At 36.7% G+C, this 27519-nt stretch overlaps 1 protein-coding gene across 1 annotated transcript; it reads right to left on the minus strand.

The window, feature by feature from the left end:
* Nucleotides 1–27134, minus strand: LOC132153150 (SEC14 domain and spectrin repeat-containing protein 1). Its single transcript, XM_059562454.1, has 19 exons — nucleotides 27007–27134; nucleotides 25039–25102; nucleotides 23885–23963; nucleotides 23011–23119; nucleotides 21843–21933; nucleotides 18153–18266; nucleotides 12334–12447; nucleotides 11344–11438; nucleotides 11079–11134; nucleotides 9500–9720; nucleotides 7474–7596; nucleotides 5252–5446; nucleotides 4344–4458; nucleotides 3637–3796; nucleotides 3455–3536; nucleotides 3245–3367; nucleotides 2534–2725; nucleotides 1828–1949; nucleotides 1–1005 (listed from the first exon to the last, which is right to left on the minus strand). The coding sequence occupies exons 3-19, from the start codon at nucleotides 23937–23939 to the stop codon at nucleotides 849–851; spliced, it is 2124 nt and encodes a 707-aa protein (XP_059418437.1). The 5' UTR covers nucleotides 23940–23963; nucleotides 25039–25102; nucleotides 27007–27134; the 3' UTR covers nucleotides 1–848.
* Nucleotides 27135–27519: the final 385 nt, after the last annotated feature.

A 27519-nucleotide genomic window follows, 5' to 3' on the forward strand; every position in this document is an offset into this window, starting at 1 on the left:
CGCAATTTTTTTCTTCATTTTATACAACTTATATTTTCATAAAATACACTATAGCCTTTAAAAATGGCAAAAGCATCATACAGTTTAAATGGTATGCAAGGTACAAAAAAAGGAAATTAAATATGGAAATAATATTTTATGACATGCATCCACATGCAAGCAGCGTATGCATTAGACTGACAATTTATGAGATGAAACATCGTTCCATTTCATATTTTACCGTCAAAACAAAGCTCTAAACATCGATTCTACATTGACTTAAAGCTTAGCTTTTTTTGTACCTTCATGGTTGAACTACAACAGCTTCACTTTCTGATGTGCTGTCCTATCCTGTTTCAATACCGGTTCTACATTAGACACCATCTTCAGTCATTTCAGCAAAGGCCTTGCTGATGGATATTTATACTTGCACAAGAGAGCAGGTTTGGTAATTCTCAACAGAAAGCAACTGAAAGAAAGAAATAGAAAATACAATGCTTACGGTCAGGAAAGGCCTACAGATCTAGATCACCAGGTACAAATGGGGTTAAGATGCCGCTTTATGTACATTCTATAGGTTTATTAGCACCATTACAAGCTCAAGGCGCCTCACTGGGTGGAGAAAGAGTCGACAGGTAAGAAGGTAAAGCTTTGTAGGGAGGCGAGAGTTCAAAGTAGTGTGGTCGCTTTAGTATTCAGCTGTCCACACAGGCAATGCAACACGAGCCTGTGAAGACTATGTTTAACTGCGCTTGGTAAGTTAAGATGGCTTGGTGAGGTGGAGTAAAACAGAGACGGCGGGTGATCGCGGTCGCTTCTGGACCATGCCACAACGATCGCAACGCTTCCTGCAAGAGTGCATGGGGTTCTCAACTCTCCCTTGGCTCCGCCTCCAGAGCCTCCTCATCCAGCCGCTGCTCCGCCTCTTCCTGTAGGAATCTCTTTTCCTCCACTAGTTTCATCCTTTCACGGATGCTTTCGGCTGAGGAGGCCATGTCGCCCGGGCTGCCGAAGAACTGCTCGCTCCTGCAACCGGGATGAATGAGGACGGCAGGAAATGACGACAAAAACAAAACATTTCCATCTTAGTGATTGTTGAATAGAGGCTAATATGATAAAGCAATCCAGTTGAGGAAGTAAATATAAAAAGGTTGAGTTAAATTAGTTTGAGGCACATAGGAAATTTGCCCACATCATTTATTTACAGAAGTAAAAAAAAATTAAATAAAAAAAGGACACTGGTAAAAAAAAAAAAAAAGCCTAAATAAATTAGAACTATTTAATAATACTATTTAAAAGATTGCAATTAAAAAAAAAAGAAAAAAGGTTTAATACAAAATAAATAAATAAATAATAATAAACAGTATTTTGCATGTGGATAAATCAAATAGGAATAGGTGCAAAACAAAAATTAAGTCAATATAAGTAAATAATTGAATAAATGCATACATACATACATAAATGAAAAGCAGCTAACATTTTAAGTATTTGACAGACACTTGTTCAAAGTGACATGGGATTTACATTCTATGAATTAATGCATTCCCTGGGAATCAAACCCTCGACCATGGTCGTTGCTAGTGTCTACAGATTGAAAATACATAGGAACTTCAATACGGTTTAAAAGGATCCTATTCTCAAACATATATCATTATAATAACTATTACAAATAATAATAATAATAAGGTATTTTCAATAAGTAAATAAATCCTGTGCACCCTGTCCCTGATCCATATAGAGTTCAGGACAATCATGGAAGGATATGAGTATGAGACTAACAATAGTTCAGAGAAAACAGAGAGTAGAGAATTTGATAAGCGTGCTGGACTTTGGTCTCTCAGCTCTTACCCATCAGGGAAAATGACTGGTACAGTGAGCCTGTCCAGAAGACCTTTCCCCACCGTCTCCACCTCTTCATATGCCTCCAAATCCACCATCAGCTCGGCTAATTCAGCGCTTTCTCTCAGAATCTGAAAGCAGGAAGAAAGCCAATTAGTGCCTGACATATTACAGAGCTAGAGACCTTCAGACAGTGTATTAAAGCTGGGATGTTTGTAGACCGTACATGTGAACAAATGCCTAAGACAGACTAGTTTCACTACAATTTTAGAATGCAATTACCATTATTATTATTATTATTATTATTATTAATAATAATAATAATAATGAGTAATTAGCTTCAAATACAGTGTGGTCTAAAACATTCAAGAAAAAACCCTTGGTTATTTATAAGGTCGTAATAAATATAATTAAGCTGACAAAGGTTCTTCATGATAAATCAACTCAATATATTTTAAAGGAACAGTTCACAAGAAAAATAATTTATATACTCCCACGTTGGTAAAAACCCATCTGCTTTTATATTTTCCATGGAATACAAAAGGAAGAAAATCGAAAGAATCATGCTGCTGGTCAGAATGTTTCCTGCTGTGTTCCATAAAAATAAGGAAATTCAAACAGGTTTGGAATGCCATGAGGGCAAGTAGATGTTGACAATTTTCCTTAAACTACTCTTAAATTTGCTATGACATTTGTTTTGCAGAACTGTACCAACCTTCTCCGCAGCTGTGTGGAAAGCACTGGCCATCTCCAGCCTGTGCTGCCTCTCGTCAGACGTGACTGTGAACTGTTTCCACACACGGTTGAGTCTGGGCAGCGTGTCCCCTGAGGAGCGGGTGGTGCATCGCAGAGACTGGCACAGCACCACTGTGGCCTGCAGCAGCTGGCGGCCGTAATCATAGGTGCTCTGAAAGCAGAAAAGGAAATGGTTACTGTGAACCAAAAACAAAACAAGGGCTGGATACTCGAACAACATTATACTCTAAGATGCATAAATTTTTTTTTAAAAAAATACATAATAAAAATATAATTTTATTTTATTATTTATTAAATCACATTTGATACAGAAAATTATTATTTTTTTTTTTTTTTTTTTTTTTACCTTTCCCTTACCTGTAGCAATACATTTTCATACATTACACACATTTACCAAAAAAAAGACTATTGTACTAATAAAATATAAAAATAATTAAATGAAAAAAAGTATATATTTATATATAAATAAATCAATGTGAATAGATTTACCTAATATTAATAAAATATATATATATTATTAATAATTAATAATAATAATAGTGGAAAACAGATTTATTCATTGGGATTTCATGTCGTCTTTGATTTAATATTATTCTTATTATATAATGCTGATTTATTAAGATTAGGTGTGCCAGCAGAGCAAACTCAAAACCTCTACAGTTTTAAATACCTGTGCAACATCCACAAACTTCTTGTGTTTCTCCAGCAGCACTTTGGTTTCTTGGGAATCATCTCCCAGTCGGATGTGGGTCTTCAACAGAGCATCGAGCAACTCTCCTAACCACTCCACCGCCTGTGAAGAAATGAAACGGCCCTTACAGCCCCTCAGGAACTACAGACCCACTTCACACAGTTTTCCATTTGAATTTCAAGCTCTGACCTGTGATGCATCTTCCTCACACTTGAAGAGCTGCACCATCTGCAGCATCTTGAGTCTCCTGACATCAACCATGTCCTCACACCTATAGAACACAAGTGAACACATCAGACCATTATCACTTTCTCTTGGTACACCAGAAGTGCTGTCTCCATGATTAAAAATCATGCAAAGAGAAGAGGAACCTCTGTTTGCGGAGCTGCATGTCCTCCATGACGCCGTGAATATGGTCGATATTGTCTTTGTTCTCAATGCTTACATCCTTGCCATAGGAAAAAGACGTCTGGGTAGACATCTGGTCAAGCAGTACTTGGCCTTTTTCTCTTAAGCTTTGCAAGGCACCCTCTGGAAAACAGTGAGAGACTCAATACACAGACAAAGAGGAAACTTTTCTCTGTGGATTTTTACATTATTTTTTACTGTAAAATTCATGTATCAGCCAACCTGAAAACAAAAGTTGCCTTTACAAGGCATCTATTTGGTAAAACAATTGAGAATGTATATGCTGTTTAAAGCAATAATTACCAAGTAGAGCAGTGTATATTGCTTTGTTTTAATGAATGGTTTATGTCAGTTTAATAATTGCTTTGTTTTTTTTTAAATTAGTCACTAGATAAAAGTGTCTGCTAAATTTTAATGTGTTCACAAAAAAATTAAATAAATAAAGTTTGACAATTAATTTTTAATGACAATTTCTTCATATTACATGTTAAAACACGTCTCTGAGATGACCAGCCACATTTTATTGTATTTTTATGTCTTTAGTGGTTCTTGAAAAGCAAACATTTGGTTATGTGATACTAATGCAGAAGCACTAAAAGTTCTGGTTTGTCAAACTTTAAATACATGAACCAGGATCAGGCGTATGAGTAGGATAACAGAGCTTTCTGACCTACGCTCTTGAGTTTCTCCTCCAGATGTTTTAGAGTCTGCTGGATCGCAGCTCCATCTGCAGGGGTGACATCTGCACACAGCATGCCTAACAGTCCATCTAACTGCTGAGACAACTGAGACAAACACATATAACAGTCGCATCAGAAAAAAAGCTTTCTATATATTCAGTTGAAACGTTCAATGAAATAATTTATAATGCCTTTTAAATAATATGTAGGCCCACAATGAATATGTAGACCGGTTTTCTGACTGGGGAAGGAAGTCTGTGGCTTTAAACGTGTGTAAATGGCCTGTCAATATCAATTTATGTTGACTTCAAGACAATTTCATTTCTGTTATTTGACATACACCAAAGTGGAACAAGATATTCAGCTAAAGAAAACAAAGTAGGGCGAGACTTGATTTTATCCATCTGGAATTTGGATTGGAGTGTGTAATGAATTAAGCTCTAATAGTCATCGGGAAGAAGGAGGCGGGAACCGGCGGACAATCAAATGAAACTTTAATAATAAAAATAAACACAAAACAGCGCATCAGCCCCTCACGGACGACTGATGCGCATAAAATGAAACCAAAACACAACTAAAAGCCCAGGCCTGGTCCTCTCTCGTCCTTCACTGTCGTCGCTCCGGTTTTGTATCCTTCCATCTCCTCTGTGGGACTCAAGACCGGTGGTGGGTCGCAGGTGTAGCGGATTTCCCAATCACTCCACCGGCCTCACTCGTGTTCCCACATCCCTCGGCCCCGCCCCACTCGTCACATACCCCCATCGCCCCTCGCAGGACGGGGGGTACCCTCGAGACTGCGCTCTACCCCCCCCCCCCCCCCTCCCTCCGGGAGTGCAGATTCAATGAGTGCAGATTCCATAAGGGTCTAGTGATATCATCCGACCCTATTGAATCTTACATCTTGTGCGGTTATGTGGAACTCATGGGCAGACTGCAGGACGTTCTGTCGGAACTCTAACTGGCTGGCCTGCCGGTAGCAAACGTCACTGAGCTGCTGCTGCAGACCCTTGAGCTCCATCAGGTCCTCCTCATCTCCTGCGCTCAGCAGGGCTGCGATCTGCTGGTTCAGCTCCACATAAACAGCAAACCACTCCTGCAGCAAACAGCATGACATGAGCTGTTAATACACAGTTAAATAAACCACCAGCAATCATAACAACCACAGGTCCATAAACACAGTACACCAATCCTGCAGGCCAAATGGATACAATAGCTCCCATGAAATATACACACAAACACGTGTGTGTGTATATATATATATATATATATATATATGCGTGTGTGTGTGTGTGTGTGTGTGTGTGTTTGTATGCATGCATGCATCTCTATCTATATCCCATGTTTTTTTAATACCACAGAGGCCAGTAAACAACCACATAGCAACCAGGCAAAACACCTTAACAACCACCTAACGCCTTGGCAACAAATCATAACCTTATACCCTTGCATTTTTGATTTTCACATAGACAAAGACCGCTCACATGCTATTTAGAAAAGGTTAAGATCAAGGTAAATGTCTATTGTGTTCAAAATCCTTATTTGAAGAATGCTGTAAAACAGCATCGCTAAACCGTCTTCCAAAAAAAGCCCACCATTATTGCAACAATTTGCATGCTGCTGACTAACACTAAATCACTTTTACTAACCTACAGTTTGAACCATGTCTATAATTGGCTCGGTTCCTGACTCAACATGATAAAGCGGTCTCTGTTCAACAAAACCATAAAGCCACTGAGTCACACACACACACACTCCAAAACAACACCTTCCTGTTGTAAAACATCAACGCCAACAAATCTACGTCACAGAGAACCCTGTAAATCAAAGAGGTTCTCTGGCTTTGTCTCACTGAGCCACAAACCACACTGAAGAAATACCGAGGCAGTAACTACTTCAGACAAGCCAAGGGCACACCACAAACCACTCCAGAGACTACAAGCCAATCAGCTGACCTTCTGGAAATCTGTGTGCAAAATCTTTGGGTGGAAAACCACTTCTTTAGAGAAAAATTAAATGCATTTATAAAGACTGTAAACATGAAGCTTTGATTGGTGACTATGCACTTAAAATATATTAAGCAGCCTGAATCAGAGGTTCAAAATGAATCTAAAGACAATATAATCTAATTTCCTCCAAAAATGTGCATAATTAAAAGCAAAAATATTCCAGAAGAACAGCATGCGATTACTTCAAGTAAAATACGTCAATACTGCCACCTACAGGCAGGAATTGAATTGCAGCATGTGGCATATTAGCGTCATCTGATTGCCTTCAGTTGAGTTGACAGATCACAAATCTTAAATTAGCAATTATATCTCGCAACACAAAACCACAGTAGATTAGAAGACAGTTGCCACAATGTCTGCATTTTTGTCTCTCAGCAGACTGATTTAAGTTCTATGGTCTACAACTGTGGTTCACAATCTTTTTATGCCAAGTGCAACCACAGAACATCCAAGTGAATCATTTCATCCAAGCGTTCATTTTTCTAATAAGTTTGCTTTTAACTCGTCCTTTGATTCTTTAAAAATGGGTGGAGTGCAAAAAGGTGTTAAAAAACGGGAGCTAATAGGGCTGTTTCAAAATAATAAAGAATTATTGTTATTGCGGTTGATATTGTAATAATGATAATTAATGTTGATTAATAGAATACATCAAAATATGTGTCTGAATTTTGGAGAAATCATATGTTCTGGCTCTGGTCCATTAAGTTATTCTAATCTAGCACAAGCTATGCAAAAACTCCCGTTATAATCACTGAAGCTACAAAATGAATCTTATTTACATTGTATCTGCACTGTGCTTTCTATATAGTGTTTTACACTCCCAGAAAAAAAAAGAGTTCCAATTATCAGTTAAGAACCTTAAATTTCAGTCTGTTTCTTACACAAAGCTATTATTCGACTTGAAAACAGCTGGAATATAGTGCTTGAGCCGCACTGATGCCTTCCATGCTATTTTGTCATTTTTGGATAATTACTTACATGGTTACTCAATACAGTCCTTTTATGGAACAGACCTATGTGTAAATTTGTCAAAAGAATCCCCATTTGCATTTCACAGAGGCTTTACATACCACAAAAACCATATACACAGTCCAGACATGATTGCTATACTTACACTGTGTTGACTCTCTATCTCCTCGTGTTTCTGCTGCAGGGCCTGAGACGCGCGGATGGAGTCTCCGATCCCCCACTGTGTGCGGAGCTGCTCTGTGCCAGGACCCTCCAGCCAATTCACAACCTGCTCACACACAAACACAGACAAAGAAACCTTTAATTAGTGAATCACTACCACATTCGACCCCCAAGCCACGGAGCAGCCTCTAATCAGAAAGAAATCAGGAGGAACAGAGAGCAAATCTAATTAACTAAATGACGGGATCGGGTCGATGAGAGCTCAAATTAGAGATTTCCTTAATCAGATATTTACTGGTTTCCAAAAAGACAAATGTAGGAGAGCTGCACAATCCTTCAGCTGTCAGATTTAGAACATTAATATCAGAGCACAAATGGGACTTCGGAGCTGCAGCAAAATGGAAGATTGTCAGTGAATAACAACATTTCAGTCTCTTCCTCCCACAAATATTGTCTTTGAAAGTCAAATGAACTGTATGGTGATGTTTTGTGCTTCCTCAAAATTGGTCCTTTTGTGTTGCACAGAAAGAAAGGCATACAGGTTTGGAACAACATGAAGGTGAACAAAATGATGACAATGTTCAATTAAGGGTGAACTAACCATTTAATTAACTTGCTTGATACGCAAGTTCATTCTCAATTCAACAGCCGAGAGTTACAAATCTGAATTACAACTGAACTGGCAGACAAATTCATTTCACTTCTGTTGTTCAGTGAACTAGTGGAGCAAAAGAAAAGCCTGGAACAGCAGCAAGAGAACCTGCTTTGTGAAGAAAGCCCTTAATTTGTCTAATGCGGAGGTGACTGAACTTTTTAAAGAATTACTGCTTAGCTTGCACGACTTCCTGTCTGTAATTGCTTCAGGCACGGAGGCTTACAAATGATCTTCCTCTTCCCTGCACGATTTTTCACTGAAGGTAAGAAGTAGGCCAAACTTCTTTTCCGATGCACAAGATGTGCACCTCCCAATATCCTGATCACCATGGAAACAGACATTTTATTTCATCTAAGACGAAATAACAGCAACCTCTGTTCTCACCATCACTTTACAAGACAAACACTACACTTGGTGCCTCTAGATGTGACACGAAGAAAGAGTTTACAATTCTAAATTCTTATTGTAATTTAATGAAGAATGTCTATAAATGCAAAAATAAATATAAACTACATTAATCAGAGAATCTATTTTAAAGAACCTTATGTTTTTTTTTCCTTCTCATGGTGCCACATAAGACAAATATCCCTCAAATTAAAAATATTTCATAAAATCTAAATATACTAATAATATAATAAAATAATAGAACGTTTAAAAGTACAGGTTGTAAACCATGTTACACGGATCTAAATTGAGATCAACTAAAAACTGAGGGAAAAGAGAAAACAAGAGCACAATATATAGATGTATATATGCACAACTGCATCAGCAGAGCCCTACTCTCTCCAAGCGATTCTCCACGATGATCGGATTCTCGGGGAATTCTGTGGAAGTGCATTCTGTAAGCCTTCCAAGAAGACAGAGCAGTAGATGTGTACGTGAAAGAATTGTGTGACAAATCTTTTCTGTGGAAAGACTCAATGATTGTATGGTGCGAAGAACCACCAAAACTGCTCTATTTGTAGACCAAGACTGCTGATTCACCAAAGCACCAAAGCCCAGCCACAGTCTGAACTGATGCTTCGGAATAAGATGTCTTCTTGTAAACCTCAGCGATATTTAGATACACGAATAAAGCAAAATGGATGACAGATGAAACTCCCTCACACTTCACAACATCATGTGGTGTTCAAGAAAGAGATGTCTCAAATGAATTTGGCAAAACTCAAGGCTACTGTTTGTTTGGCTGACGGTTTTGTTTCCCGGCTCAAACAAAGAGCACAGGAATTTGTGACAGCTGAACAGCACCAGAGTTCTTCTACAACACAACTCGACTTATCTGAAAGTGATCGTTCACGTTTCCGTTTACAATTCTTATCATTATCAGTGTTGATGATGATAAAAAGTGTTTTACCTGCATGACCTTGGTTTGGATTTCCTCTAGCTGGGAGCGTTTACTGCGCTGTCTGCACACTTCCTGATACTTCGTGTACTGCTCCCTCAGAGAGTCCAGGAGCTTCATCACCTGAGGCTGAGCCAGCAGCTCATCATCCATGGGCGACCAGGCTGTGCCACCTCCTCCTCCCTCAGAGCCATTGAAACGCCTCTGCTGGAGCTCCGACAGCAACTCATGCCCTGTGATCAGGCAGAAAAACAACATTTAAAGCCATTTGAAAACTGAAATCAGTAAACAGTAATAAAATGTTTCATAAGCAATGTGTCAAGCAGAAAGAAACTGATGAATGCACGACGTGACGGAGAATGTTCCCATCTGTCAAGGTGTGCGGATTGAATTGATGCAGTATGAATCCATCAAGCTAGTATTTCAACTAAATTAGACACGAAGTGACAGACTCAAATGCAGAAGAAAGGAACAGTACTACTGTTTTGTATTTAATTTTGTACCACTGCTGTGTTTTTATTTGTGCCAATACTTGTGAATTATTCTAACGAAGGTTAGGCAAAATAAAGACTTCACTGAGAATCTGTTGCTTTTCAACTCACGAACATGAATTGAATTGGCCTTACAGGATGTTACATTGGAACTTGAATTCAAATGACAGGAAGAAGAAATAAATAGGCAGAAACACAGAGGAACTGAATTAGCCCAAAACAAAATAGACAAAATTTGAAACATGTTGAGGGCAAAAGGCAAAAAAAAAAAAAACACTGAATTGCACAATCCACAAATTTTATATAAACCGTCATTACAAAGTTACATTTTAAAATATTCCAAGATTGATTTTTTTTCTAACTTTTAAAATCATTATTACATAGGTAATATTTGGTCCATTTAATTTAATTCAGATTTGCCTTAAGAGATTTATATATTTTTTTTAAATATATAATGTTCATTGAAAAGGCGCATTCGAACATTGCAGGGATGGCCGAACTGTGCTGATGTAAGACAAATGCCAATATATGAACGCAAAAATGAATACATAAAATATATTTAAATTATACTGTTTGACATTTTAAAATACATTTTCAATGCAAAACTTGATTAAGCATGTTTATGTAATATAGAAAACCAAATAGCATTACTTAAATTATAAATTTAACTGCATTCTAATTCTAATAAAAAAAAAATTCAGGCTGCAATTTAAATTGAGGCATTTAAAGGGGATTCTCAGTTTAGATTTAAATGGTGCACAACTCTGCCTGAATCACTTACACTGGGCACAAATTCACTGAACTAATGAAGCCATTCTTTAGAAAAGGGCACGGTGTCAGACACAGAACACTTAAGCCAAGTTCTTAGTTCTACCTCAAGAATTAAACTGAATGGAGTCAAAGACCAGCTGGAAAACAGCTTCACTGTTGACATCACATGCTGGATAGAATATAACAGTTAAAACTCTCAAACCAAAATCTGCTTTTGAATCTAGTTTTACAAACAGACCCAAAATATTACAGAAATAACTTCGTTGTTTTGCAATTTCAAAGCAGAGTCTACATGTATACAAACACAGCCAGCACAGACCACAACTCACCAGTTTGAAGAACCGTTTCAGGATCAAATGAAGGCAGGATGCTGCTCTCTGATGACCTATGAGTGTAACAATACATTGTTGCTGAGCACTTGTCTATAAAATGATGACCATTCAATGAAACAAACATGTTGACTTCTCTTTACATTTGACTGCTTTTTAAATCCACTAAATATTTGAATTACACATTTCAGAATGACGAACAGCTGACAGAAAAACAGTGGCCTTTGAAATGACTCGTGTCTGGAGATAATGAGACATAAATGACCTGTCCTTCTCTGCCTGGCTTCCCTTCTCGTTTTCATTGATGACGGTAAGTTCATCCAGAAGGGACGTGGATTCCTTTGTGAATTTTTCAAAGACCTAGATGAAGAACAAATGGCAAATAAGATCTCAAGTTAAAACTATTATACTGTTAAAAGGACCTGGGCGGTATAGCTAAACACTGCAATATTATATTTTTCAGCCTTTTGATGATCATCAATATCCATCTCAGTATTTATGTATATGCAGTGAAACAGCCAGAAACGATCAGTTTCAGCCAGTGTTGTTTTAGTTGAACTAAAATTACTAAAAATTGTTTTTGTTAATTGATACAAAGCTGAAATAAAATATAAATGAGCAGGGGGGGGGGGGGTAAACTATGAATAAAGAAAATTTGAAATGTTGCCTTCATCGATGTTGCCTTCAGCTAACTGAAATAAAAAAAGCAATAAGGCAACTTACTTAAACTGGAATAAAAATGAATTAAAGCTTCATATAAACAAGAATACTAAAGTACATAAAAAAATAATAAATAAATAATTAAAACTATTAATAAATCACTAGACATCACTAATAAACATCCACTGTTGTTAAGTAGAATCAAAAAGCAAACAATTAGCCATGTTTTCTGCCATTTTTTCACTATTTTTACTGTATGAATATAAGAATGATATTTGATGCTCATTTACATTCACCATTCAACAAATTACATTTAAAAGAAAACTTTTCATTTAAAATGTCTGAACATTTTGAACTGATTCTTAGAAATGCAATGAACTAGTCTAATGACACTGCCTTTAGAAAACTACAAAAAAAGGCATATTAAAATTACACCAATATTCACAATGATGCTGCACTTTACATTGCCAGGTATATCATGTGAATATATCATGAATACATTACCCATTCCTATTAACTACAATAACCCTGAATCACCGTGGTCTAACAATAAAGTAATCAATTTAAAATTGAAACCAAGGGATTTGGTTCTCACCAATCTTTTGTTGAGCCAGTCCAAATGATCATAAACCAGACTCCCTCCAAATTCATCTGTAAGTTGGCATGGTTCAATGTAGCGTGTGAGTTTATTAGCAGACACCAGAATCACCTGAAACAGAGAAAATTAACTCTCAGGTATGACTGAAGACAACGCTATTTCATCATCTGTGCTGAGAATATTAACAGACAAGAAAATAAAACCATCCTGACCCATTTTGGAGAAGAAATAGTAGTAATAGAGGGCAAAGTGCAGCAGTCACTAATGTTACCAATTAAACAGGCATTTGTGTGTGTAATGTGGCATAATCTGAAACCTCTCATGACCTTCTGCAGCAGAAATGTCATGCATGGTTAATATCCATAAATAATTTATTTGATATTTGAAGGCATATAGGACAAACTCTGCAGGTGACACAGCTGTGTCAAAATCACTAACTGTCACTATAATATAATATAATATAATATAATATAATATAATATAATATAATATAATATAATATAATATAATATAATATATTATATTATAAAATACTATTACAATATCTGACTATTATTACTATTTCTGTATAATGACAATTGATATGATATACAAGTTATATAATACATATTAAATATGATAAACAATACTATATAGTAATATGGTAATATAACTAACAATAATACTATATAACATTGCAATATTTTATTATTATTATATTCCATATGGCACACAAATAATAAAGAATACATTAGCATTAATAAATTCTTTGCAATGATTAATAACCTATATATTTGAATGATGACCCTCATACCACTCAGTGGTCTCTTTATTTTTTTAGATAACCAGCTTAAATCAATATTTCATGTCTATTACTTAATTGGTATGTAGTTATGTAATAAGCGGGATAAATGTACAATCAGCTGGTCATTAATGCAAAACAGAACCGTTTACAGCTGTCAAGTAGCGTAACAACTTAGTGCATTAATTCAATGAGAATGAGGCTCATTAAATCAGAATTTAGAGGCAGTAGTTTGTGTTATGCTTTAAATGAAAATGTTTATCATTACTATGTGCTTTACGTATGCGGCCTCAAAAATGAGTAGACCCCTCCGCTTTGGACTTTGGTGTGTGGATAGGAAGAGAGATGGCACAGCTGTCTTAAAGATGTTCAGCTGAGTCAACACAAGGGACTGAGGGACAGGCCTCACTGCAAACAAGTCCGGCCCGCATTCCAGCATACAGAGAAAAATAGTTTGGATTCATAATATCTGGGGTACATTACTCAGAGGATGTCAGGGGCGTGTTTTTGCCCCCTCTGTGTGGCTGTCTGCCTGGGACAGTTTGAGATAAAAATAAAAAAAGCCCCTTCATGTATTAGCCACAGTGAGGTTTGTTTCATGTCAGTTTCACAAACAGGAGATCTTGCATCTAAAAAGCCTTGTTTTGAGCTGTGAACTCTCAAAAATGGAGTTTGAGCATAAAAGCTTTTGAACTGTATTTCGTCTTATCTCCTGTCATGACATCATCACAAATCCACAGACAGAAGGCGTGCAGACAAAAAACTGAACTGAAAACTTCAGAAAAAAAAAAAGTAACACCTTTCACAGCAGCATTAAAAGGAAAAGTTAGCTAAAAAATAATACCGCCACCACACATACTCCACATTTGTAAGCCATTATATTTTCATAAAAAATACATAAACCAACAAATAAAGAAAGATAAAGAGAAGCACCCTTAAAAATAGGGTGATAAAAGATTATTTTACAATATCCGTTATTTGTGTGATGAACAGACTGAAATTTTGGGGTGTACTACGCCTTTTAAAAAACATCTGCTCAAGTAGTTTGAACTCTTTGAATCCTCCTCATGCACAGTGACCCTGAACGCAGGGACGCACCAGCTTGGATGTGAGCCAGCTGTGCCCTCACATCTGCAAGGTTCGCTGGAGGAGATTAAACACTGCATCTGCTAAAGCTCTCTGATCAATACAGTAGCCCAAACAGCTCGCATTCTGGTCACCTTGCAACTTCAGCAAGGACACATTAAACTGACCAAAAGTTAAAGATGTTTGCAATATTTGAAAAAGCATTACAAAAGTAATAAATGCTGTTCTTGTAAATTTATTCCAAGAATCCTGAAAAAAAAAAAACTACAGTTTCCACAAAAAGACTACAATGATGGTAATAATAAGATATGTGATATTCTTTAGCATCAAATAGGGCTGTGCAAAAAATCGAATGCGATTTTCATGCACATCTTTAGAAGTATATCTCCAGCACATGCGTTCGGATCAGGGTTGCCAGGTTTTTACAACAAATCCTGCCCAGTTGCTTCTCAAAACTAGTCCAAAACTAGCCCAATCGCGCTTCGAGGTGGTTCCCCGATAAAAGTTGCTTCCCGGGGTTAAAATATACGTTTTTAGCAGGGTTGCCTTGGTAAAAATTCGCATTTTAGGGGCTAAATATCACGTTATTTGTATTGGGGTTGCTTTGACCTGCGGACATGAAAAACAACCTCAGACTTGGCAACACTGGTTGGCATTTACTACACCGAGCCGTAATTCACTGACAATCTACACAAAATCGATGTTAAAATCGCAGGCGATTCTTTGTCGATTTTGAAAACGATTTTGTGTTAGTTGTCGGTAGACTACGGCTCTGTGTAGTAACTGCTGCTCCACCTGAACCAGTGTTGCCAAGTCTGCGATTGTTTTTCATGTCCGCGGTTTGAAGCAACCCCACTACCAATAACGTGATATTTAGCCCCTAAAATGCGTGATATTTAGCCCCTAAAAGGCAACCCTTCCAAAAAATGTATATTTTAACCCCGGGAAACAATTTTTATCGGGGAACCTCCTGGAAGCGCGATTGGGCTAGTTTTGGACTAGTTTTGAGAAGCAACTGGGAAGGATTTGTGGTGAAAACCTGGCAACCCTGATCTGAACGCACGTGCTTGAGATATACTTTTAATTACAGGAGCGTCTTTACTGATGAGATGTGCATGAAAATCACATTCGATTTTTTGCACAGCCCTAGCATCAAATCAGCAAACAACAGTCTTACTGACCCGAAGTTACCGTTTAGATAAGTTGTTTCTAATGAGAAATTAGTGAGAAGGAAAAAAATGTTTTTCCTATTGGTTAAACTGTACTTGTTTAACAACACCGGAGTAAATAATGCTATATACACATAAACTAAAATACATGAATGATATAATGCATATTACAGCACTTAAGTATCACACAAAAGCTTTAAGTTACTTTAAACAAACCATCTGAATCTTTTTTTAAAGTTGTATTTATTGCATTCACTTACGGATATAGAATATGCTAAACTGTCAATGGCTGCCAATCAGCTAATGCAATGAGATACAATCTTTAACTCCTTAAAAGGAAAGAAACATCAGCAAAAATAAGCATAAAAAATATGCAGTCCTGTAACAGATGGTCCTAAGTGGCAGTGAAAGAGGATCCACTTATTTAATAAGGCCTCCGGGTCTCTTCCTTCCCATATGCTCACTTATGCCTGACCAAGCGTCAGTGATGAAGAGGTTCTTGGGCAGAATGATTAATGTGGAGCACCTCAGCGATCGGCTGCACATACAAACAATTCATTCAAGAATGGATCCTCAAGCAGGTCAAGAGTATGGTGATGACCGTTTTCACTAGTCTCCACTTCTTAATGCTGATACACTAGCCTCCATTCAGCCAAAACTGTGCCATCTGGTAGTTGAGGGCAGCTAGAGGGGCCTGCTGGCCCAGATCACAGCACAAACAACACAATGACCCCAACAAACATACACATACAGAGGTTTCTATTTAGGAGACAGTGGTTCAACTGTCCTTCTAAACACATCATCCAACTCTTGGCGGGATCCATGTGATGGTTGCCAGACAACATGGCATTATTGGTACATGCCCAAAGAGTGCACAGAGCAAGACGGCCAGATAAATGAGTATGCAGTTTGAGACCAGGCCTCATCAGTGCACATACTACTAATGGCTGCAAACTGTATGATCTGAATGATCATTTTACCATTACAATCACATACAGCCCATTTCCTGCTCCTAGAGTCCATGCCAGAGGGCTGCCCATTTAACACCACCGGCTGCCAAATTCACCCATTTTCTTCACGGAGGAAACACTGCAGTCTGCTCTAATTTATGATATTACAGGAGAGATGATGAAATGCAGAGATTTATTAAAGTGAAAGATCCAAACCAACCCATTTGAAACACTTACTACATGCTACAAGTACTATTCAGACCAATAAGACAATATAGAAAATATAAAAATGCATTTATTTAATTGTAAATATAATAATAATAATAATGATAATAAATATAATAATTATGATTTCAATTTATAATAAATATTATGTATTAAAAATAATATATGTTACATACAAACTGCATTACATATTATTAATGATTAGTACTTTTTAAAAAATATACATTATACTTACCATTATAATAATTATAACAATTTGTAGATTCTGCAAATTATCTTAACTACTCTATTAAATTAAAATAGTTATTAAGGAATCACTTTAAATGAGCACTAGATGACTGAAAAGGTCAACTGAATGTAAAAAATAATATCAACCAAGAACCAAATGAAGGTTCTTAGTTGATGTAAAAAGGGGTCATACATGAATACTATACAATTGTTATAAATACATTTCTAACATCACAAAAAGACCTCAAAAAAGAAAAGAAAAAGAGAGGCCTAAACATCACAGCCTCATTCAAAATACTGAAAGCTAAAAAAGAAAAAGTTTCCCTGTATGATTGATTCAGACACGCCCAGATGTGCTTCATGACCTTTAAAGCCCTAAAACCCTTATTCCCCTCACAGCACAACTCTCTGAGCCCTGACAAATAAATGAGAAAGAAGTCAATGCATTAGTGTCAATAACAAAAACATAGTCTCACAGTAAAGCCTCAGACCACTGTCAATGAAGATGTGCAGCTTCTGTATTTGGAGTTTCATTATTCACAGCGAATAACGGAAATTATCTACTTATACGCATGAGATCCTTTGGGCATTACTAATTAAATATGCTGTCCGTGTTATTACTGCGTTATTACACACCTTTACAAAGTGATGACGCTGTGGTATGATGTGAATGGAAAACACACTAAATGGTCCATTTAGGATGAACACAAAAGCTGAGGTGACTAAATCAACTTCACAAATAAATAAATAAATTGGAGGAAAAAAATAGGAGAGGTTCAATTATTAAGTTTTCATTAATATTTGAGCACTGAAAGATTAAAAAATGCATTTGGGTCATTTAGATTAATTAATTGACAGAAAAAAACGTTAGAAAAAAAAATCAATTTGCTTTTGCATAATCTTAAAAAGTGGTTTTAGAAAAATATTATAAAACAACATATTACGTCATTTAAATTATTATCAATATGCTAAAATGTGAACAGTGTAATAATATAATAAGCAAGTGGGTCCAAACTTTTGACACTAAATGTTAACCCGTTTATTTTGTGGAATTTAGGTACCATTTCCTGTACAGCTGTTTTGGACAACAGGTATACGTATTGTGAGATTGTTGTACAAATAAAACTATGCAACAGTATCAGTATAAATTTGCACAGTCCCAACCTTTAACTAATCAGACCACAAGATACCACCCAACATGCCACTGCAACCAATCATAAAATTAAAAAGGAAATGTTTAGAAGGTGGAAAGTAACAAATATTTTCATGTTTAATCACCAAGTGCTTGTGTAATCGTGCCCATGCCTGCTGTCAAATACAGTTAAGTCAAAGTGTAGCTCTTTGTCCACTTAAACAAAACACCTCTAGTACACTTACCTCAAAGCCAAGCCTGTCCTTCTCCTTCCAAAAGCAAAAATGGGTCACTTTTTTGTCCCAAAATTCATCAGGTTTCACCACACACACAAGAGAGACCTCAGCTGGGATCACATTCTAAAGGAAAAAAAAACATCACAGTTCACACTCCAGCTACAAATTACAAACAAATAAGAGAAGAGGTGAGCATTTTCTTTTTATTGATCATTAGTGATGGATCGATCCAACCCTCTACAGACACGTTGACAATTGAATCACCATTGGCTAATAAAACATTTTTTGTTTACTCACCAGACTGATATACCATATATGCATGTGTGTGATATATATATATTCTAATGTTTGTAAAATGGCACAGCCTTTTAAATATCTGAAAGTACTACATTCTTAACATCAGTCAGTCAAGCATTGTATGTGATAATCAAGTATTATTTAATGGAATTAGAATTAAAACCATGTATAGGGCCTTTCACATCACTTCAGTTCTAGAACTAAATGTACAGTACTGGGACGATTTTGCGGGAAATATTTCCCAGTAACGTTAACATTTAAAGGGTTGTATTCACACCGACAGTCTGTACTAGGACGTGACGTAAGCCGGTCGACAGCGCTGCCATTTGTGCGTGGCGTTCACAAAGAAAAATAATGTTAACAACAGCAGGATGGAGGACGCTGTGATCGGAGCGGTGTTTTTGTTGTGTCTCGCGGGTTTCACAATAATGGACATGGAATATCGACGTATACATAAAGCGATTGAAAGAATGGAAATGAAGACTAAGAATCTTCAACGACAACTGGCAGTGCTACATTTGCTACAAGTGCTTGCACTTCAGTGTCCGTCCATTTATCATTGTTCATCATACTTGCAAATAAGTTGACACAATGTTTACAGTATGTTACACAATGTTTTAAATCGTGGTGGGTGAGGGTGTTTTCGAATATGTCTGGACAATCAAGGTCTACTTACGTCACGGTTAGTATCAGTTGCGCTGGTTAGACCCTGCTCTGGAGTAGGAGCTAATTTGGTTCTCGAAAAAGGCAGTCCGGTACCAAAATCGTATCTAGTTCCGGCAGTGTGAAAACGCCCAAAAGGGGGTAGTTCCACAATTAGTTCTGGTACTATGAAAAGGTTCTGGTGGTGAGAAAGGCCCTTATGAATGCATATTAGTCATTTTAGCAGAACTTAGTACTGGTGGTGCTGCTTTTTTGTTCATTCTGTGTTTCTGTAAAACTGATTTGCTGAAATCAAAACAGTGATTATAACAGGTGAGCGCTAGCCAATGAGATTGCCGTTTGCACATTACCGGAGAACCCGGCAGTTCTTAAAAGCTAAAAGAATTCCAAAAGGAACTCCTTTATTTTGACAGAAAAATACAACAAATTATGTTGCTTACATGTAGCGCGTCAATTCTGCGTGGTATGCAAGACTCTCTCGCTCTCTCTTTGCATGTGTGTGAGACAGCGAAAGTGACGGCGAGTCATGCTCAGTTACACTAGAGTTTACGGTATGTCAAACACAGGTGCGCTGCGCATCCATTTAGATGAACTGAAAAATAACACAGATCGCTTGAGAGAGAGAGAAACTCTGAAGTGCTCAGTCATTGTGCTCGACGAGTAATAATATATCTGTGCTAAACTTATAATTAGCCTCCAACTCACACAATGGTGAATAAAAATGTAGTCGCCCAGAGTAAAGATTTAGTTGCATATGCGAGTGATTTACTCGCAATGTAGAGAGTTGCGATCATTGATTTACAGATATAAAAGGGGACGGAGATTACACAAACCTTTTAGTTTACTTGTACATAATCGCCAAATCAACATGTTAAAATCCACTGATGAATTTTATTGAACCTACTGGTCTGAAGGACAGTTTGATTTCAGAACAAACTCTCATAGTGTTATATTTCCTAAAGCTCTCAAATGGAGAGAAGACTTAGTAAAATATAAGTACTGCATTCTATTTTTAAATCCCATCTGTAAGGTCTGTTGAAATGAAGTACTGCACACAGCAAACGTACAACACACAACTAAAAACTGCAGGTCATATGAGAACAGGGTGAGGCTTTGCCATCTCCACCACCAATAGTCTGAGCTAAATTACACAAATCTACGATTTAGAAACCACTTAAACATGTTGTAGGGTTCAGGAGCTTTCTTTGGCAAATCAATATCGCAATTTATAGTAAAATAGTCCATATGCTGAGTTCTATTCAAATTGGATGTTAAAAGGTACTGATTTTTCCTAAAAGATTGTTTTTCTTCACAAATTCTGCAATAAATTCAACAACGACTTTCAAAGTAGAAATACAATGAAACAAATCTCTCTCTCTCTCTCTCTCTATATATATATATATATATATATATATATATATATATATATATATATATATATATATATATATATATATATATATATATATATATATATATATATATGTATATATATGTATATATGTATATATATATATATATATATATATATATATATATATATATATATATATATATATGTATATATATGTATATATGTATATATATATATATATATAGTACAGACCAAAAGATTGGAAACATTACTATTTTTTGTTTTTGAAAGATGTTTCTTCTGCTCATCAAGCCTGCATTTATTTGATGAAAAATACAATTTAAAATAATTGTTTTTACTTTAAATAATCATTTATTTCTGTGATGCAAAGCTGAATTTTTAGGATCAATACTGATTTTTAATGTCAATACTGAAACATTGGTTTACGAACCATGAAACATTACTTTCTTATTAAACAACAATTTACTTATTTAAAGATTTTGTAACATTATACTTTTTTTTACGGTCAGTCACTTTTGATCAGTTTAATGCATCCCTTATTTCTGTGATAAAAAAAAATCTTAATTTATTTTAAAAATAAATAAAAAACTACCCAATGCAATGTCATTCAACAGCATCATTCATTTCACAACACAATTCTCCCAGTTGGAAGTTTATCCTCAAGTGGCATTCAATAGTAATTCTAATCTTTGTAATTCTGACTTGGATACAGTACAGCATACAGACTATTCACAGATAAAATAACTTGGGAGAAACAACAACAATCAGTACATCCCACCTTTCAATTAAAAGATCCAACCACCTGTTTTTCAATCAAAATGTCTTTTAGCTGGCCAATCCTAACAATTTCTGTGAAATTTATGATAGCACTGACTTCAATATTGCTATTGACTAGAAAATAGCTGTCCAGAGGCACTGCCAAGACGGCCACTTAGTGACTGGACTTGCATTTTGGGACTTTGATGGAACAAAGAATAAGTCATGATATAAAATAAAAGCCTATGTTTACAGCAGCAATTCAGTGCTGTGTCACATAAACAGGAGCAAATAACAAGCATCCATTCAATTCAACAAATTTTCAACAACACAATGCGCTCTACAAAACCAGGAAGGCTGCCAATGCACACCGCATGAGCATCTCATAATAGCCCTGAAATCTCATTATTTACAAGTATTCCTTCAGAAGTGACTTGGGAAGTTAAGCACTCTTTAAATAAATCACCACAAATTTTAATGGGGTTCATTAATGGAAAAAAGCAAGAATCAGATGTCAATGAAACAAAAACATACATTTGCACATAAACTACTCTGCCAATCTGAACAAAACCCAAAAGCGTGAAAAAAAGAAAGATCTCTTTTCTTACCTGCAACATCAGAACAACAGTCTTCACTATATTCCACTGAGACTTCCTGCCGTCGACGATGACGGTGAAACCACGAGCTTTGCACTTCTCGCTGCAGAGATACAACAGAATAACATGACATTATATTCGGCCGCATAACACATATGATACATGTTGTCAGTCCACATACGATGAATCAATTACAATGACTCCAGTGTGGCTGTGTTGTTGAACAGACTAATTTTTTTGTTCTGTGGCATTTTAAAAATGAATAAACAGAGTTTTTTTGAGTCACAGTGTCCCAAAGATTCCAAGAAGCATGTATTCAATCATCCAGTTACTATTTTGGTTTCTAAAAAGGTTTAGGCCTGAACAACATTTCTTTTCATTCTTTGAGGGTTATAGAACAGCCATCTCACCCAGTAAAATGTCACCAGAAAGTAATTTGGAGAAGGTCACTATAAAAACATTGAAAAATAAAAGGGACTCCAGAACCAGTGATGGCCTTACTGCCAGCATCATGTGAGGTTTCAGATTCAAAACTCAACATGCCGCTGCAGCTCAGGGTATGATTATGTCTTTAATAATAGGATCAGATTAAAGCAATAAGCCATAAGAGACTGTGATTTACCTTGATTTTTATCATGGTTATTAAACATGCACAGGCCCATGCCAAGTACATCCAACTTTTTTTCTAGGTAAAAATTAGGGATGCAAGATGCATTTTTACCACATTTCTTCACAGTTTTGACTTACATTAGACTTTTATCATTTATTGGTATCATCAAATAATGAATTCTGAATGGTTTATGCTCATTTCCACCATTGGTGGATGGATGAGGAGATACCCCCTGACAATGTAAGCGCTTTGAGTGCCTAGAAAAGCGCTATATAAATGTAATGAATTATTATTATTATTATTATTTTTACATTTAGATTAGATTTTTCATCTAATGCTCACTTTACATGTTTATCTTTAAAAACACTAATATTCAAATAAACAGTAAAGACACATTCACAATTCACAGTGACAAAGAAATCTGATTTATTTTCTGACTGATTTCTGCCAACTTATTTTTATTTAACTGCTGTAACAAAAGCATAGTGTTCAATAAATACATTAATTAACCCTAAGAATTAGAACATTTATTCTGTATGTAGCTTGTTTTGTAAGCTGTTTTTATTTTACCTGGGAATACTCAGTAGGTAATTCAGAGTGGCACTGAGCTCCTCCATGCTGGTCTGTTCAGTGCACAGTGGGATGGTCAGGATCAAACCACTGCGCCTGTCCTTGCCTCCTAGAAAACCAAACAGGCCGAGTCAGGAAATATGCAGAAAATCCAGCAGCACAGAGTAAAGCATGGTGTACGAATGGAAAAACCGTGTCTAAGTGTGATTCTTTAAGGAAAAGATGCACTACAAAAAGCTACTGGAGGAGTAGAGCCTCAAGACATCGCAACGTGCAATTAATTCGCAGTATGTCAAGTGCCGTCTATGGGAACATGAAGTTCATATGAGTGCAAGCATTTTTTCCTGTGTCGTGGCATTGCTGTCAGAGATGTGGTCTAATGGACTTTGCATGTTGAGCTGTGGTGTCTAGTTATAGTGAACTCAAATAGTCTTAAAATTAAGAACAATTTTTAAAACTATATCTTAATTGTTCTCATTATAGTTATTATTGGTGTGAACGGGCCTTTTAGAGTCCAACTTGCACAAATAACTAATAAAATATAGTAAAACTACTTCCTAAAAATGCCTTGCTAGCACACTCTAATTGCGCTTTTCCATTGCATGGTACGGCAAGGCACCGTTACCAAAGCGTGACGTGTACACTCTGCTGATCACAGATTGTCCAGAGAGAATCGGCACTACCTGCGTCACTAAACTTGTGACGCAAACACAAAAGTACCGGTAGATTTAAATCAGCACAGCCAGCGAGGGAGCAAATGCAACTGTTTTGAACGAGCGCACCTTTTTTTTAACAACCCAACAATAACTGACTATTCATTCAATTGATGAAACACTTTTCATTCAATTAATTAAACCCAATTATTGGTCTTTACCTGACAGAAAGGCCAGTTTCTTCTTCAGCACAGGCAGTATTTTGAAGGCCTCCATTCTGGAATGAGACTATACACGCAGCTGCAAGAAGTTGACAACATAGTATCTTTTTAGATAACATCATAATAGGGCTAAAACAAATACCTGTGATTTCATGATCATAGCCCCAAATTGTCCCAGAGAATGAGCTACATATGTGCCTATGACTCAAAATACTTCAATAGATAGTCTCCAGGCAGATATAACATGCACTTCTTCGAGAGATTTTAAACACAAAAACTGCTTTTCTGTAAATTAAAAGAGTAGTTTACCCTAAAATAGGGACCACTGATGTCAAGCTCCAAACAAGAACCAGAAAAATACTATAACAGAATCATAAAACACAATAGCTTTGCATGAGGAACCAACCAAAACTGAAGTCATTATTCACAGAACATCAAACTTGTCTGGACTGGTCACGATTTACTCAACTTCATGTTATTTCAAACCTGTTAACTCTGACTTACATTCTTCTGCAGAACACAACAGATATTTTAAAGAATGTGGGCGACCAAACTCTTTTTGTCCATAAAGTAGAAGTCAACTGTAACCAAAAGAGAGACAATTCTTAAGATATCCTCTTTTATATTCTACAGAAGAAAGTCTGTACTGGTTTGGAACAACATGAAGGTGTGTGAAGAAAGATGACTTCAGAATATAGCTTGAAGAATGGCAAGTTGTTAAGAGGGATCGGTCTAAAGATTTCTTTTTTTTTTTTTAAAGATATTTCTTTATTAAGGATTCACTGGAGAAAAAAAAAGAGGTTTGGAACAACATTTTGAGTGAGTACTAAATGCAGAATTTCAATTGAGTGGACCATTCCTTTAATGCCAAGACACTCACTGCATTCCTGTTCATTTTTATGATAAATAGCCAACACAAGCACCATTTTAAACCAAAAGTGCTTCCAACAAAACCCTTAAAAGAGCAACATTCACATGCCAGAAATACCAGACTGATACAAAAACAGACAAACTGGCAAAACAAGCAGAACAGTAGGTTAAATCACTAAAATTAGGCAACACTGTACCATTCACAGCATGATTCAACTACATTGTGATCCGAGTCCTCAAATGCAGGTTGATCTATATTTCAAAGAGCTGACAGTCTCACTCACCTTCAGCAATGATGCAGCACATCAAGAACATTCCATCTCATGCGATTCCTTCCTGGTACATGTTCTGCAAAGATGCAGAGAGATGCAGGAGAAGAGCAAAGGGAGCAGAGGAGGAGAAAGGTGAAAAGATGAAGCATGGAAGAGTTACAGATAGTGAGAGAGAGTAGTTTGCACGTTGGTTTAATGAATATATGCTCAGCTTCTCATCTGGTGGTGCGTGTTCCAGTAGCGTCGTCATATCTGGCTATAACATTACATATAGCCTATAACACGCCCTCACACGTTTATTTTTTTAGCATTTTGGGGAGGAGTACAATTTACATATGTGGTTTTAACAACCAGATGCATTTACACTTGTCTAGTTTTGTCTGGAATGTGGCCCAGACCACCTCCTGAAGTGGTTTGAGCGATCGGATTGAAATCCGTCTCAAATGCGTTGCGGAGGGCATTTACACCTGGTCTTTTCACGATCGGATAGCTATCCGATCTGAGAAAACGCATGAAGTGGCCAGGTGTAAACGGCCCCTAAATGTCCATCAAAAAAAAAATTTTTTAAAGGGAATAAAGATTTAGGGAGGACTGCAAAGGAAACACGGCTTGGCAAACTCATCTTAACATAAGCTGATGCAAGGAAAAGTGCCACATCATTTAGGAAAGGATGGAAAGGACAGCTCAGCATTGATTACAAGGTTTTGCTGATGTATCTGCAAGCAAGGAATGAGTGCTAGCAAAAAAATTTAAAATAATTGGCCTTTGGTCCTTTTGAAGTATTACGCTGCACTGCCATGCAACCCACTGACCAAACCCAAAGCAAATGTCTGCCAATACCCATGTTTGTGCAAATCTCTCCAAATCGTAAGAGTTCTAGGACATAATAATCACTCTGCAATGTCAATGTATATGCAAAACTGATTTTTGCATTAACAAAAAATTGTCACATCTGCATGTTTCACTATTGCTATTGCCAATGCTATTTTTGGAACATTTCATTATGATGTTTTCATGACAAATAGACAATTTTCTCATCAAAATTCACATTGCAATTCACATTCATCATCATGACAGTAATAGTCAGTCATATATTTACTGTAATTTTATGTATTCAGTAAAACAAATGCTGTGATGCAATGTTTTAAACTAGATCTGCATAAATGAGAGGTAGAACAATAAATACTATGATGATGAGACATTATTCTGAACTACAGTAACCAGAGAAAATGTGCTTAAGTCACAAACATGTCAATATGTTTAAAAAATATTTTTTTTCTTTAAGCAAACCATAATTGTCGTATTAATTTTCGTTAATTAAATTATGAAACAGAACTTGGACATGTTCTGGGCAAAATTCAATCAATTTGTGCATGTCAATGCATCTCTATAAACAAACTTTGGCAGTTTAAGTTTATCCTGTGGTGTTTAAGACTCATCTCTGGACACATAAAGACAACAGTTGGCTAGTCCTGGGAATCAGTGTCTGGACTCAAACCAACAGCTGGCTGAGAGTTGCAGGAATGACTCGGCTCGTGCTCTGGAGCTCAGGCGCGAGACAAAGACGGGATCCACCTATAGGGCCTACATAATATTAGATTTACAGGTCATCTGCGCAGTGAAACAATCTCCCCTATTAACAACAACATACGAGGCTAGGGTGTCATGGGAAAATACATATTTAAATGCAGTTTGGCATTCATTCCGCATGAGCCATATTTTCAAGCAGAGTGCATAGCTTCTGGCACGCGCGAGACGCAGATCCGATGGTAATGACCTATATTTCATAACATGAATGCGGTGTATTTTGGGATTGATTATAAGAACAATCCCTAACTAACTTACATTAGAGGAACGTCGACAATAACGCTGTGATTGTTAGCCCTGCTAAAGACGCGGATGCATGATCCATGTGCTTTCGCTCAGAACCTCACAACATCCTTAATCACGTAAATGGATTATGATGAAAAATAAAATTACCTTTCTCCGTATTGTGCCCCGGAATTGATCTATGTTATTGATAATAGCCTTTGATACTGAGAAGACTCTCAGTGTTATGTTTCGTTAGAAAGAGGCTGGTCCTGTTCATATTGCTCCTCCCAAATGATGGAGCAGGGCGTGTAACTCACTGTAATGGGCGGAGTCTAGAGTTTCTTTAAACACACAGTGCATCTTTTAAATAAACGATATCCTATATTTGTAGAGGAACGCTGACATCGAATACAGTAACTTTATCCTTTGCATTGACAATAAAAGTGGAAATGTTTACATTTACTACATTTAGTCATTTAGCAGACGCTTTTATCCAAAGCAACTTACAATGTGGGACTTTTCCCGGTGAGAGGGTTCAACACCCGCACGTTTTCTGCAGTTTTTCCGCAGTTTTGCACAAACGCCTTACTACAGTCGCTCCTCCGTTTCTCTGGCCGCTCTGTGTCTGCGCTCGCTGCGGCTGGCTCCTCCCCCCTCCCTCTCAAACATGACACCGGCTTT

This window comes from Carassius carassius, chromosome 11 (genome assembly GCF_963082965.1).
Source record: "Carassius carassius chromosome 11, fCarCar2.1, whole genome shotgun sequence".
NCBI classification, from domain to species: domain Eukaryota; kingdom Metazoa; phylum Chordata; class Actinopteri; order Cypriniformes; family Cyprinidae; genus Carassius; species Carassius carassius.